Raw genomic sequence first — 15,879 nt, 5'->3', positions numbered from 1 at the left:
ATTGTCTAGGGACCCTAGAAGGGCTGTGTGCAGCAGCTCAAAGGAGATGTCAGAATAGGAGAATACTTTCTCAGGGCAAAGATGTGGCCAACTGCATCCAGTGAGTATAAGACTTTCTTATGTTCTGTGGGACATAAAACCTCCAAGGAAGAGCTCAGAGGCTTAGCTCAGTAGTGCATGTACAATGAACACATTTGGGTTTTCTGCGCCTGAATAGTATGCATCATACGGTGATCCCAAATGGAAAAGTGTACAATGGGTAGTAGTCAATGGAAAGATGCTAGTTGCCACAGGGATGCATCTTGGCAAACTGGAACAAAGTTGGCTAAGCTCCTATAATGAAGAGAAGGTTATTTGCTTATGCAATGTTAACTGTTCTGTGTGTCATCTGGATGATCATCATTGTGTTTGTGTCACTGGTATTATTGTGCCACATCTGGACTCTTGTATCAGTATATTAAATTAATCTTGATTCTGTTTTCCTAATTGGACTGTGTATACCACGTTGCGAGTTGTACGTCTCTTTTGAAACACCTAAAATGGGTCAATTTCAGGTTTCATGAATAGTCATGATTATTGCACAAATATATACGTATATACTCTGTGTGTGTGTGTGTGTAGCTTTCTATTTTCATAGTACTTTCCTTGATCCATTTGGAGGTTAAAGGTAGAACCAACTACAAGTAGAGATAGATCCAACTGGAGAGGCGGGATAAAAATAAACTATTATTATTATTATTATTCCCAAAATCAGAGATTTGGTGTATTCAGGTAGACATGACATGGATCTTCTCCCTTTATATTTGTTTGGCCCTGAACTGATTGAAACGTTAATGATGCCTAAAGTCAATGATCCTATTATGTTTTTAACATCTCCTCTCCCTTTAATAGAAAGGTTATATTCCATTTTGTTTTGTGTGCAGTGGGGTACAGGATCCTCGTCGTTCCCCATAAGCGGCTCATTCAAACATTGCCGCAGACAACCCATTCTGCTTGAAATCTTCCGTCACTTGCTTTGAATGCCAGATTTTAGCTGCCAGCGCCTCAAAGATATCATGCTGATCGACGGCCGTGGCCACTTTATAGATTAATTCTTCTGTCGACTCCAAGCCTCTCAATCCGAGATTAACTCCGCAGCCTGCCAGAGGGTGAGTTTCAAGAGGGAGATGGGGAAAAAAGACCTGTTATTTTCAAGGACCAACTTAAACTCCTGTCAATCTGTGAAGGGAAAAAAATTAGTTCCTTTGCTTTTATCCGTCCTTTAAGATTTAAAACAACCAACCAAAGAATGGCACTTTTATAAGGAAGAGTGGAGTTTAAACTATAAAGGAAGAAAACAAGCAAGAAGGGTACTTTTAAAAATTTGGAAGCTGCTTCGTCTCCCAGTTGTAAGGAAAAGTGGGATATAAAGATAATGATGATGATGTGGGTTGGAGAAAAATATTCTTTACTGTTTCGTGGTGAGTTTCAGAATATTGTTCCTTTAAAAAAGGAAAAGCATGCCTTTTCTGGAGCTCAATATTCAGAGGAGTGAGCAGATGTTCTCAAGACAGCTGTCTGACGATTGGCAAATTTGCCCACGGTGGTGCCTTGAGAACTGAATGAAGACTGGCTAAGGTGCCCATGATGCCTTCAGCCTCGTTTCCTATGTATTTTGATCCTAAGATGAAACTATTACAGGGTATTCTTGGCAAGATTTGTTAGAAAAAGGGGTGTCACTGCATTCTTCTGAGGCTGAGAGAGTGCGACTTGGCCAAGGTCACCTGGTAGATTTTTAAGGCCAAGTGGGGATTTGAACCATGATCTCCCAAAGTTCTAGGGGCCACTATGAACACTGGGAGACCAGAGTTCGAATCCCAGCTCAGCCATGGAAACCCACTGGGTGATCTTGGGCAAGTCACATATTCTCAGCCTCAGGGGAAGGCAATGGCAAACCCCCTCTGAAGAAACTTGCCAAGAAAATCCTATGATAGCTTCGCCTTGGCATTGCCAAAAGTCGGAAACAACTTGAAGGCACACAACAACAACTTCCAGAGTCCTAGTCCAAGGCTGGATCTACACTGTAGGAATAACGCAATATGACACCACTTTAAGTGCTGTAACACCATCCTATGGGATTTGTAGTTTTAAAAGGTCTTTAGCCCTCTCTGCCAAAGAGCACTGGTGCCTCACAAAACGAAAAATCCAAGGGTTTTGTAGAATGGAGCCATGGCAGGTAAAGTAGTGCCAAGCTACATCTACACTGGAGATGCTCCCCAAAACTCAAACCACTACACCATGCCGGCTCTTCCTTCAAACTTTTACAGGAGCTAAAATCCATTTGGAACTGGAGTTGAGAGGAAAGAACACCAACTAGTTGGGAGAACTCTTGGCTTCTTTGCACTAGTCTGGAAGAAGCCTATATGTCATGAAAGATCAACAGCAGCAGCACCCTGCATACCAAAATCTTCTCCAAAACCTTTCATATTTGCTCCCCTTCTGTGCAATAGAAAACAACAATCTATTGGAAAAAACTAACCAGTGTCAAAATTGAGCACCCTGGCTGCTTCTCCTTCTATGGTGACAACCGTATTGCTCCCCTCGATGAGAGCAGCTGTCACTCGCCGATGGGAAAGCATGATTTCAAAGAGTCGATCACTGCACTGGATACGATGGAGAGTCAATTCATTCACTCTGGGTTCAATATCCATCTTGTAGGCATTGAAAGCCTGGTGGAATATGTTTTTCATTATCTGCAGGGAACAGAAAAATTGTTCAGAGCCATGACCATCGTGATCTCGGGGAAACTTTTGCCAAAATCATTTGCACATTAAGAGTAGATATTTGTGTTCAGCAACTGTACAACAAAACTAAGTTGTTAATAGATTAATAGTGGGAAATGTTAGATTTGTTCCAAACAGATCTGTGTCCCTCTCATTCTCTAAACCACAATGAGGACACATGGAACAGGTGGGCCTTTAAAGATTTCCATATACGCATAAGCCAAATGCATGCTTTTTTTCTTGCTTTGTCATTTTTCAAAGATAGCAGAAACAGCTGCTATAAGAAAAATAGTCTGCAAAACAAGAGTCTGATATAAATGATCGGTGGTAGAAACAGTCCTTGAAGCCCTTATGTCCTTGACGTACAGGGTTTGTTCTTATTGGTTAATGTAGCAGAACAAAATTCATGATACAAGCTCTGTGTAGACAATACTTGTTAATTATTTTCTAGCAGCAACGGTGGGATAAGAATTGCCATAAATATCCAGGTACGCACCATATACACATTGGTGATCAGTGCTGCCTTTTCACTAGCTTTTTCATTTCCTGTAGAGTGAGCACCTATGTTCTCTATGATGGATAGATATGGGGAGAGGGAAATCTATTGGCGGACCACTCATCTGAATAGCTGATAGGTAAGAAAACAGTCCTCTTGGTTCCTATCTGCATGTTCAGAAAAACAGTTCATGGCACATTGTTAATATCAGTTCTTTCTTCATTTAATTTCTTTTGGATGTCACTATCCACAGTCCCCCTCTCAGTCATGTCTACATGGCCCTTCTGAAAGCAGAGAAGTGTGAAAACACATTTACACTTGCCACTTTTTCCCTCCGGAAAGGATTAGGGGTAAATGCAAGCAGTTAAGTCTCCTAATATGTTATCTCTTTATTTTGTCTGCTCTGCTGCTTCATCACCTAAAGACTGGTACTCTCCCATATATTCTCCAACATTTTGCAGATGACAACTGGGACACATGAAGCCAAGCAACCTCATGTAACTCATGTAGCAACATGGAATTTCAAGAAAAGCTTATCATAGCTTAAACTTAAAACACTTTAAAGACAGTAAGTTGGAGCTACACTTGCTCATAATAACAGCGAGTCTGTTTTAAGTATGATATAAGTCTACTATACCAGCATCAAGCCAAAGTCTACTAGTATAATTACAAAACCATCCATTCCTGAGCATAACTGGGTTCACATTGCTAATAATGATTTATAACACGAATTAAGAGTACACTCATTTCCTTGTTTTCTGGCATGCTGAAGATAAACATTTAACGGAAAGAGGAAACTCAAACCAACCACGATAATTACTTGAAATGATTTATTGAGCAGTCCATAAATGATCACATTATTATCTCTTTTATATCTTAAGTTAAAGGTCAGTTTGGATAAATCAACAAAGAGCCCTTAGTAGGGAAGGGCCCATGCACACTTATTTAAGAGCAGAAAAGATATTGAACCTCATCTGCACAGGACATAGTTAATATACTATGTTGTTTGGTCCTAAATCCCATTGAACTCAGTGGCGCTCACTTTCAAATATAAAACCCGGTTGTTTCAAGTAGGAATATTAGAGAACAGCTGTACTTGCCAATGTTTTCTATACCGCGCAGGTGCGAGAGGTGCGCTCTGGGATGTATCTTGAGCACTTCATTTGGAAACAGGCCGGAAACATTTTGAAAGGCCAAGATCCTTATGCAGAGCTAAGCAGCATAAAAGCACCAGCATGGATGCAAATATCATACCACCGGCAGCCATCAGCATTTTCTGGGTCTGAGACTCACAAGGTGAGAGCTGCTGTGGTCGCAAAGTGATGCCTAGCAATGGCACAAAGAGGAGTCTGGTGATGTCACAGTTGTTTGCTCTTGATGGATAAGAAAACCTGAGCCTACTGTAAGTCTTGAGATCACTGTAGTATAATGGTTAGACTGGATTTTGCAAATCTATGATTTTAATCCCCACTTAGTCATGATGCACCACCGCTGGAATCCATGGGATTCAGGTCCTGTGTTTTTGGCATCCGCAGGGACATCCATAACAGAGCCCCAGTGGATACAAAGGATGACTATGCATCATTTGGTATACAGCAAGGGCATATTCAAGCATTTATTTTTGGCAAGAAAACATACAAAAGATGGGAGATAGGAGGAAGGTAGTGTTTATTAGATTAACCAAGAACAGTCTTGCTTGGCTGCTGAATTTTGAAATAGGTTACTAAACGGACTGCAGCAACAACCATATGCATGTTTGGGTTACTGGACCCTGAGCAAAACAACAACTCCAGATACTCACTGCGGAATTAAGAGTGTGGCGCAAAAACCTCACAATTTTGGAGTCAGAAGCAGGGCATGCCAAAGCCAGGTAACGGTTGCGAAAGGTTCCATAGATTTTCAAATGGAACCCAGGTGCTGGAGATTCCTTTCTGAGGACGGACATATCCATGCCATACGCAGAGAGATCAAAGTACAGGTTGTGAGCACGGATTTCTGGGGTTGGAACCTATGATATGGGGGGGGGCGGGGAGGAGAAGAACACATAAGAAAGGATGTGAGCTCCAGTGGGGAAATGTAACCAATTCATTCCCACAGCCACAACCACATCTTCTATATATGAATAGCCAAACAGGTATAAATACCAATTTTTCCATTTCTAAGCACAATCCACATACTCTTTAACATTTCATGGGTAAAAACGGGGACATGTATGGAACATCAGAGTGTGGTCAAAATTGCAAAATCCTTAATGAATGTTATAACAAGCTTGGAGACATTGCAGCAGTTTGCTTTTGCCTGAGCTGGCAGGGAGGGGCAAGACTTTGTGCCATCCTCTCCTGTTCCTTTTGCTGAGTTAACTGTGTGCAAACTACTCAGTTGAGAGCCTAAAACAGTGGTCACCAAAACTATGATCCTCTAGCTGTTTTGGACTTCAATATCCAGAAGCTAACAGTCAAGAATTCTGGAAGCTCAAGTGAAAAACATCTGAAAGACCAAAGCTTGGGAATCACTAGTGTAAATGTGCCAACTCCACCACTGATTTCCATTCTCTAAAACTGATATTCGTACTCATTTGATTCTTCACTTGATAATAACCAGGCACCCCACGATGCTTCTAGCATAACCTCTTCTGAACCTGGTGACTTCTAGATGTCGTGGACTAAACATCTATTGGAGGTCTTTAAACAGAGGCTGGATGGCCATCTCTCAGGGATGCTTTGGTTGTGAGTTCCTGCATGGCAGAATGGGGTTGGACTGGATGGCCCTTGCGGTCTCTTCCAACTCTATGATTCTATACCTCCCATCATCTGTTACATGTTTGCTTCCCACCTCCATCCCCTGTTCAGATGCAGAACAGGCAAGGGAAACTGTCTGTCTATTATTAAGAGCTAGGCATGGGTTTACAAAAGCAAAGAAGGAATCTGTGCCACAACTAGGAACATCAAATGAATAAACCATCTGGATTCTGGATGGCTCCAACAACCACTTGCTGTGTGATGAGTAAGAGACCAAGGGAAGAATATATAGTGGTCACTATCCACTTGTTCATGGCTACCTGTCTTTGATCTGGCCTTTCGATGACAGCGTTGGCTCCATAGGCATTGCACGATTCGACGGTGTATTCCGGGCTGATTCCAAGGATCGTACTTGATTCTCCGCAGGATCCATCCGCTACGATGATTATATTTGGCCAATTGGGAGTAAAATTCTTTTTAATAAACTCTTCTGAAAACTAATAAAGAGAAAGAGGGGGAGAGTGGCTTGTGAACACTGCAAGTAGAGATGAGACATTAAGATCCCAGCCTGGTTGCCCCAGTTTTTAAAACACGGCTCCTCCGATGCCAAGAGGCATGCCAAGGAAAGACAGCAAAACTAAGTAAATAGGTGCTCTTTTTCAGACTTCTTTATCGCAAGGTAGGTCAAAATCTAAGGGAAGTGATATCAATTCAAAACAGCACATCATGCGGTATCTAATTTTCAGGGAGATACGGACTCAGAGCGGCTTCGCAGCATTAAAAACAGCACCATTTAAGACATAGGAAAAGCACATTAAAAAGAGATTAAATCATTACAGTATTAAAATAGATAGCTATAAAATAGATAGGCGATGGTTTGTTTTGTCTCTTTAATCTTTGCCCCCAGCGCCCCATTAGAAACCCTGTTTGTTTTGGCTTATCGAGTCACTCGCTTGACTAAATATGCACAACGAAAATGAGTTTAGCCGCCCCGATTTACAGATTACTCAGTCCTAACTCATTATTAGCTAAAGTAATCACAGAAGTACAATGGTCCGATAATTTCCTACACACCGAAATAAACAAGCCTTGGTATCTGTACCTTTGAACTAGTCTGTTAACTCCTAAGACAGGAATCAAAACTGTGTGCTGATCTGGATGTAAAGTCGGCACGGAATTGGACTACACTTTGGAAAAGAATAGAGAATAAGGGCAATAAAGAGAAGCCTCTGAAGCGGTGCGAGATTATTTCTGTGCTTGAAAGGTGGCACTTGTTCAAGGCGTGCTTTAAGCACTCCATTTATGAACATCTACAGTCTCCTGCTCTTCTTACATCAGATCTTGATGAGGTCCCAGGTGAGCAAAAGGGATCTCAATGGCAGATCTCTTGCTGGGTTGTTGTGTTTGTGTTTGAAGAATGCAAAGTTTCTCGGACTCAGAAAAGCGATAGCGCAAAGACTCCTCTGCTTCCTAACACAAGTTGTGAAAAAGGAAGAGAACTCAAGGGGTGGGAACCAGAAGTGTAATTGTGTAATTTGACACTGGATGAAGGCAACATCTTGAACTCAGATTGTGCTCAGAGGCACCTTTGTGTCCCACACACTGGCTCCTCTCTCTCTCTCTCTCTCTCTCTATACACACACACACACACACACACACAGAGAGAGAGTATACAAACACACACCATGCTGGCTCTTATATATACATATACATACATATATATATATACACACACACACACACTATGCTGGCTCATATATCTATATATATCTATATATATCTATATATATATATATACACACACACACATACACACTATCTATCTATCTATCTATCTATCTATCTATCTATCTATATATATACATACACACACACACATATACACACTATATATCTATATATACACACACACACATACACACTATCTATCTATCTATCTATATACACACATACACACTATCTATGTATCTATCTATCTATCTATATACACACACATACACACTATCTATCTATATATATATACACACACACATACACACTATCTATCTATATATATATATACACACACACATACACACTATCTATATATATATATATATACACACACACATATACACACTATATATCTATATATACACACACACATACACACTATCTATCTATCTATATATATACACACACACACATATACACACTATATATCTATATATACACACACACATACACACTATCTATCTATCTATCTATCTATCTATCTATATACACACACATACACACTATCTATCTATCTATATATATACACACACACATATATACACACTATATATCTATATATATATATACACACACATACACACTATATATCTATATATCTATACACACACACACACACACACCATGCTGGCTCTTCTTTATGCATATATGTGCATATATATGTATGTATGTATGTATGCATACCCCCTCCGCTGGCTCTTCTATACACACACAGCCATTAGACGCCTGCATACATAGAGGGCTCCGGAGCCCAGGGTTCGAATCCGGACTCATCATCCCCAGAAGCCCTCTGGGTGCCCTTGGGCCAGTGCCCCTCTCTGGGCCCCTGCCCTCCCCTGGCAGACCCTCCTCTGAAGCCTGCCCCCGAGGCTCCCTAGGCTGCTGCTGCTGCTGCTGCTGCTGCTGACCTTGGTTCCGAGGCGGAGGCAGAGGCGGCTGCTGCTCTGGCTCCTGCGGCTCCGTCGGAGGAGGAGGAGGCGGAGGAGCTGCTCCTGGAGGGCCCCCAGCCGAGTGGAGAAGCAGCGCTGCTGGTGCCAGGCGCCCTCCAAGCGGCGGAGGTCGAGGCCCAGGCGCCGGAGGAAGCGGAGGCTGCGGGGCTCCAGGGACACCTGCTGCGGGCGGCAGAGCAGGGCTTCCCGGGGCCGCTCCTCCAGCAGAGTCACCTCCCGCACCTTCCCTGAAGCCAGAGCCACCAGCGCCGCAGACAGACCCACCGGACCCGCCCCCACCACCAGCAGCCCCGGCACCCGCGCCCCCCACAAGCGCAGCGCCCCCAGAGCCCCCTTCAGCCCCGCCAGCACCAGCCCCGCCAAGAGGGTGGCCAGGGAGGCCTCCAGCACCAGACGCCCCCAGCCCCAGCCCTCCAGCTCCCCCATCGCCAGCCCAGGAGGCCCGGTGGCAACAGACCCAGCGACAGTCGGACCCAAAGGCTGCCTTTAGACCCAGCCCACTCCAACCCAGCTCAACTTCATCCAACCCACCCGATCCAACTCAACCCACTTTAACCCAACTCAACTCAACCCAACCCAGCTTAACCCAACCCAACCCAGCTCAACCCAGTCCAACCCAACCCAGCTCAACCCAACCCAACCCAGTTTAACCCAACTCAACCCAATCCCACTCAACTCAACCCAACCCAGTTTAACCCAACTCATGCCAATCCAACCCAACTCAACTCAACCCAGCTTAACCCAACCCAACCCAGTTTAACCCAACTCAGCCCAACCCACCCCATTCAATTCAACCCAACCCAACCCAGCTTAACCCAACCCAACCTAACTCAACCCAACCCAACCCAGCTTAACCCAACTCAACTCAACCCAACCATCTCAACCCAGCTCAACCCAATCCAACCCAACCCAGCTTAACCCAACCCATCTTAACCCAGCCCAACTCAACCCAACCCAGCTCAGCCCAACCCAATCCAACCCAATCCAAACAAAGGACACAAGTGCCTCAGTGCCCCAGGCTTCCCAAAGCTTACCTTTAGACCCATCCCAACCCAACGCAAGGACCCAGATGCATCAAAGCTTGCCTTTAAACCCAACCCAATCAAGGGACCCAGATGCATCAATGGGCCAAGCTTCCCAAAGCTTGCCTTTAGACCCAACCCAACTAAGGGGTCCAGAGCTATGGCAGTTAAAGTGGTGTCAAACTGCATTATTTCTTCAGTGCAGATGCAGCTCTAGTGTCATTTTACTGGCTTTGGCCCCATGCTGGGGGAAAGGCAAGGAATTAATCAATTAATTAATTAAGCATGCAGTGATGGAAGCATGACTACATCTGGACTCAATCCTCGTTTTTGATACAAGTGTTTATAAAAACTGCAGTTTGCAAGCACCAGCTGTATAAGGGACATACTTGCCTTCTATTATGGGATTATATACCTCTTCTGAGACGAAACCTGCTATTATACACGTATGCATTTTTCATACTGTTTTATTTACTTATGTATTCTATCCCACTCTTTATCATATTTGAACAAAATGGCTCACAGTGAAAGCAGTAAGCTTGCATCCATGTTTATCTGTGTGCAGGTCCAATTAACACATTAATTGATAAAGCAACTCAAACTAAAATGGGTGTAATCCTGTTCCTGTTTACCTAGAAGTAAGCCCCATTAGAGTCAGTGGAACTTACTTCTAGGTAGACACGCATCATATTGCATTGCACTGTAAGCTACATTTAACATCTTGATAGCTGCCAAAGTAACACCTACATGAGCTGCATTGTCTTTACTCCCCAGTATGTGTGCACAGGACATATAGTTTTAAATTCCCCAGTTCACATACAGTCATGCACTGAAACACCATTCCACAGAAGGTCACAACTATTGTGCATTTAAAATAACTTTATTAGAGTGTGTAAAGTTTGCAGAGTAAAAAAGGTTTACAAATGTTTTGCTGTAAGGCCTGGTGAGAGATGTGCCCTCTCTTCACCACTATCGATATGCTGAGAGCAGGCAGACTATTCTATTACTGATCAACATACAAAATCCAGCTCCAACAAGCAAGGCATCTTCAACCGCTACACATTACTCCCTAGTTTTCATAGGGGCAGTGAAGTAAAGGGGCTTTTGCAATGATAGCTGCTAATAGTATAGTGCCGATGTTTAGCCTTCGTCCAAACTGTCCAATTTATTAATCAAATTTGAGAGTCTGGATAGGCACTTTAGCAAGTATTGATAACAAGGGACTGAAAGGTGGTTGTCTGCATCCTGATATCTAAGGAACCTTGGAATTTAAAGGCCTGATGCTTAGAAAATTATTCAGTCACGTATACCCCTCACAGTCCACTATTAGGATTTTAGTGCCCTTTCATTAGACATCAAATCATGGATCTATAACAAACACTGAACTACGTTCCATGTTAGCTGCTTCCTCACAAAAGTAAGTGGTGTGACCACGCTTACCACCTTATTGCAGCCTTTGGTACTTTGGACACAGCACTATTTGCAATTGAAGGGGAGTAAATGAATAGAACAAATGCTTACTTTAAAGGGAAAGGTACACAAAGGTGTGCATAAGAAGAAGTGTGCAATCTAAATGAACAAGAAGGTCTACCTGTCAATGGTTGGTTATTCTGGCATCTTCAGCTCCTGCTCACCTGGTTTTCAGTGGGAATATTTGTGCAGTGGGGATTCTCTGCCCAGAGTTTAATGGGTTTGTTGCAAAGGCTGGTAATTGCAAAATGGCACCCTGGCATATGCCCAAGATCCTGCATGGGGAGATACAGCATAAAGTTCTGCTCAGAAAGAACTATACTCCATCTCTCCTTTCTAAAGGATCCATCTGTCTCTTGCTAGACTTCCAAACACAGCCATTTAGTGGCTGGTAAAGAGGAGGGAATGGTGGTGGAACATAAAATTATGTCACTATAGCTGGATAGATATTGATGAATGCATCACCTAGGATGTATCAGGGGTCTTTTGGAGGTCTTGGAGGATGCCATCATTATCATGTGTCTATCCATATGAACCACATACCACCTCCTTGGTCACTGCATGGCCATATTGGGGGAGATTGTTGGAGGAGGGTGAGTCCTCCATGGCAGAAAATGTTGTATTCCTAACTCTTCAATGACTGAAAAAAGACATATGCCAGAATTACATTGGTATACATCACTAACAGGATGCCAGCTAATGTGTCTTCTCAGAGTTAGGTAGTAAGCAGCCTGCAAGCTGTAGATGCGCTTAAGGGATAAGGAATTCACACACATATCGCTTGACAGTACGGCAGACTTCGTCTACCCATTTCCCTTGAGCCGAGTGGGAAAACAAGACGCAATTTTCTCGCTTCCCTCCGTTGGGTTGTGACCTGTCCCAGTTGAAGTAGTTGAGCACCATCCCATTGACATCGACAAACTTGCCCTCGTTGACCATGTCTGTGACACCCAGCCAAAAGTCTCCCCCGCCTGCCAAACTCTTCTTGGCGTATTCTCGGAGAGCATTGGTTTCGTCGCCATCTCTAGGGATAGCAAGAGTCCCTCCCTTGGCGATGCAGTCTTCATTGGCTTCATGGAAATGTTTGGCACCGTCAGATGCCAAGTAGCATTTCTTATGGACCTTTGTTCCCCGAAGACAGACTGTGAATGGAAGAGGATGGACACGCTGATTAAAGTTGCTTCAGTTATCGCCATTACTCAAAACTACCATGAAGGCTTAAAATGAAGGATATCAATTGGTGTCCACAGACTGAAGCTTAGTCTCCAACCAAGTCACCAGGGGCTTCTTCTAAAATGACCATATTTATTCTTCTTTAAAATAACTTTACACTTTCTCTTCTCACTTGTGATTTCTAAACGTAATATTGGCAGAAAAGGGAAGTGGGACAATTGCATTGCCTGAGAGGCCAGTGGAACATTTTCTGTGCTTTGGACTTTAGCAATGTACATATGTCTGAATTTGCTTTTCCCCCTCTTCCCTCCTCTTTCATGTTTTTCAGATGGTAAACCTGAAATCGGGAATTACCATACTTCACATGAAGTAATCCAGATGTATCTGCCACTGGCTGGAATGAATTTGTCTTAACTAGGAATGCAGGAAATAATATCAGTTTGCAGAAGTTGTCAGTTTAGCCTAATATGTTTGCTTGGCTTGGACCTACTGCCTTAAAGCATCTGTTTTACTCAGAACGTGGAAAATTTACTTTTCAGATGACAACTGCCAGACTTCAACCAGAGGATTATGGGAGTTGTTGTCCATAAAGTATTCCCCCCAAGTTTTGGTTCTGCTACTGAGATGTGTGCAACCTTAACTACACTGAGTTTAATTTTTCTTCCAGTTTAGACATTGCATTTGGCCACTGTTTCTTTCAGCTGTTTTGGTTTTTGGGTTTTCAGTAGAAGGGATGAAGGAGGTGGGAAGCTAAAAATGACTCAAGGGCTGTTATTTGTACTATTTCTAGTTGAAAAACAGCCCCTTCTGCCTTGTCACACTGGTTTCGTGGCACATGGCAAGGAAAAATGGATGTTTGTGTTGACATCAGCATGGGTTGAACTCTCAGGAAATAGGTGTATACTTGGCTTTGGACCACAGACAGGGATCTGAAGGCCTTTTCATTACTTTGGACTATGAAGTGCCAAAGTAAAGCTAGGTGTGCATGAGGTCAACCTAGTGTTTAGCACATAAACACTGCACCAGATTTCCTAAGGCGCTGCTCCAAATGCATTTGAAACAATCTTGGGGAGGTCACTTTTGGACTACAACTCCCAGAATTCCCCAGTCCATACAAAAAGTAACATTCCCAGGTTCTGTCATTAACAGACAGATATCAAAACAATAATAGACTGATATCAAAACCAGCACAATTTCTTCTAAGACCCATTCATTTGTCTTTTTAGTGGCCCATGGTATCCATAAAATTCAACACTATTATGTGACAGCACTGTCCCAATTTATCCAACATTAAAGCCATGCATTCTGATCTGCTTGTTCTCTTTTTCAATCAGTCCTTTCAAGCACTCTTCCACTGGGCATCTTCATTCACAGACATGTCTGTTATCCTTGTTGTGTAGGAACAGAACATTAAAAACTCAGACTCACCTGTTTGTAGTGCTTGCATTTCTTTCAGGGAGTTGACCTCTTGCCAAAGCTTGTCGATTTGACTCTTTAGGTCACCGTTTTTTTCTTAAATAAGTAAACGTTGACATATATTAGTATGCCTATAGACTTTAGACATATTTACATTAGGTTGTGCAAATGCATTTTGGATAGCCCTTTTAACATTTGGACTAAATACAGGAGTGGAAGCCACAAAACACTGCAGCACAGAATTCTGCAGTACTATACAGATACTGTAACTGTACTACATGGTCTTAACATTTGCTGGGAGCACTGGCAGGTTATTTTGTGATTGCTGACAGATCAGAATATTATTCTCTTCTACATAGGGAAGAAAGGAAATCCTTCATGCCGAAATATGGACTAAGGCAACAATGAGACGAGCGGATCCCATGTCAGTGGGGTAGTAAATTCACACCAAGTTTTAATTCAGACTCGAACGGAGCTCTCCAAAGTGCTGAACCATGTCCAGAAGACTCAGACACAATACCTTTGATAGCATCTAAAATCAGAATGGATTTTAGTGACATAAAAGCCAGTAGAATGAATATAGAATAAAGTGAATTGTGCAGTTTTCACATTAACTTGGGAAGCTCATCTACAATGGTCCAGTTATCATAAATAAAATCACTTGTGCATTTTTAAAGGAACATCTTGTTGTGTTATTATTTTGCCAATACAAAAAGTATCTTCATCAATAGCACTGATGTGACAGCCTCAGTGGCTTCAATCCAGGGAAAGTTTGTCCTGCTTCCCATTTAAAGGAACAGACATTGAGCGAGAAGATCCTATTCATTTTCAATGGGATCTAAGTCCATTGTTGCCTGGGTTAGGGTCCATATACATGCCAATGGAGCTTTACCCCACAGAGTCTTGACATATCCCTTCACATAGGTGCATGGCTGGAGGAGCATGCCTTTCTTAACTTGGCACCTTCTTGATGTATTGCAGTACACTCCAATTGGTTGCAAATACCTCACCTACCATTTATTCTGACAAATGTAGAGCTTTCTCCAGTTCTGAGTATTGAAATCTGCACAAGGTAGAGTTTGAGTTCCACAGAACTTGACCATCCATAGATTTGTAACTTTGAATACTCAGCACTGGAAAAGTTTTACATTTGTCAGAATAAATGGTGGATGGTGATGGTCGTATATGACTCTAAATACATAGAGCTGGAAAGAACTGGTCGCTGGGTGCAGCAGGAAAATATGAAAGCAATATGTGCTCTTGTATTATTGGAGTAAACTACTAAGAACCACAAAGATAACCTCAGAATAAGAACCCTACTATGATTTAAAATTTGTTGGGTTTTTTATAGTAAATGATTGCAGAGCAAAGTCTAAAAGCGCATGCTTGCACAACAACATCGCTGATGCTATATAGGTCTACGTTTGATCCATGTCCAAGAAATCTGTACTGTACACCAATTTGTGGTCCATGATGAAGGAAAACCGGGATATAAGTGTAATTAAAGACACACAAACAGAATTATCCAAATCAAATGAACTAATATAACAGCGACAATAAATGCTTGTAGCAAATATATTTGCCCTGGATACAATCAAATACTATATTACACATCATTTAAAAAATAATAAGCACAGTCACCACAATATCTTCACTCGTTGCTTACCTTTCACCTTCCTTTTACTGTGTTTCCTAGCTTTGGAAGACTGGCCAGTGATATGATCCAGCAAAAGTATAGTAAAAAGGAGGAGAATCAGACATCTCTTTTGTGCCATAGCTTTTCTTCGGTGTGCAGGAGTCTTCAAGACCAGCTCTTGAGTGCTTCACAGAATTGCATCCTGGAAGAACTGACAGTGTTGGGCTTTATAAAAGTGTAGTGAGAGAATTGGCTCTGCTCCTTGTTTATGAACTGAGTGAACTCCTTCATTTTGGCTTCATCATAAGGCGCTCTCTTGTTCTCTGTTCTTTCCCCTTCCAGACTTACATTTCCTGTTAGTTCTGACCCACTGAATTTGTCAGGCTTACAGTCCAATGTGAGATATATTTATTCAGACAAAATTCTTGTAGCGTTTATAATGT

The 15,879-nt window shown here is 42.4% G+C and overlaps 2 protein-coding genes across 2 annotated transcripts; both read right to left on the bottom strand.

Annotated features, from left to right (window-relative positions):
- Positions 1-879: 879 nt before the first annotated feature.
- On the bottom strand, positions 880-9,145 carry LOC149305989 (uncharacterized). Its single transcript, XM_089540814.1, has 5 exons — positions 8,678-9,145; positions 6,317-6,493; positions 5,060-5,266; positions 2,519-2,732; positions 880-1,138 (listed from the first exon to the last, which is right to left on the bottom strand). Exons 1-5 carry the CDS (start codon positions 9,143-9,145, stop codon positions 960-962), a joined length of 1,245 nt encoding a protein of 414 aa, XP_089396940.1. The 3' UTR covers positions 880-959.
- Positions 9,146-10,639: 1,494 nt separating this feature from the next.
- On the bottom strand, positions 10,640-15,619 carry LOC149305988 (C-type lectin domain family 3 member A-like). Its single transcript, XM_089540389.1, has 3 exons — positions 15,467-15,619; positions 13,813-13,896; positions 10,640-12,353 (listed from the first exon to the last, which is right to left on the bottom strand). The coding sequence occupies exons 1-3, from the start codon at positions 15,573-15,575 to the stop codon at positions 11,962-11,964; spliced, it is 585 nt and encodes a 194-aa protein (XP_089396515.1). The 5' UTR covers positions 15,576-15,619; the 3' UTR covers positions 10,640-11,961.
- Between the last annotated feature and the right edge of the window lie 260 nt (positions 15,620-15,879).

This window comes from Sceloporus occidentalis, unplaced genomic scaffold (assembly GCF_023333645.1).
Source record: "Sceloporus occidentalis isolate IW3139 unplaced genomic scaffold, rSceOcc1.0.p SCAF_10, whole genome shotgun sequence".
NCBI classification, from domain to species: domain Eukaryota; kingdom Metazoa; phylum Chordata; class Lepidosauria; order Squamata; family Phrynosomatidae; genus Sceloporus; species Sceloporus occidentalis.
This window is presented reverse-complemented; position numbering and strand designations above follow the sequence as displayed.

Bases quoted from the DNA above. Each gene is read 5' to 3' on its own strand.
- LOC149305989 (XM_089540814.1), bottom strand. From the start codon at position 9,145: ATGGGGGAGCTGGAGGGCTGGGGCTGGGGGCGTCTGGTGCTGGAGGCC. The intron at 5,267-6,316 runs GTAGCCATGAAC...CCCATATCATAG, and splicing joins AAAGGCCAGATCAAAGACAG to GTTCCAACCCCAGAAATCCG. The intron at 2,733-5,059 runs GTGAGTATCTGG...TGTTCCCTGCAG, and splicing joins GCCACACTCTTAATTCCGCA to ATAATGAAAAACATATTCCA.
- LOC149305988 (XM_089540389.1), bottom strand. From the start codon at position 15,575: ATGGCACAAAAGAGATGTCTGATTCTCCTCCTTTTTACTATACTTTTG. The intron at 13,897-15,466 runs GTAAGCAACGAG...TACTTATTTAAG, and splicing joins CAGTAAAAGGAAGGTGAAAG to AAAAAAACGGTGACCTAAAG. The intron at 12,354-13,812 runs GTGAGTCTGAGT...TTCCATTCACAG, and splicing joins AATGCAAGCACTACAAACAG to TCTGTCTTCGGGGAACAAAG.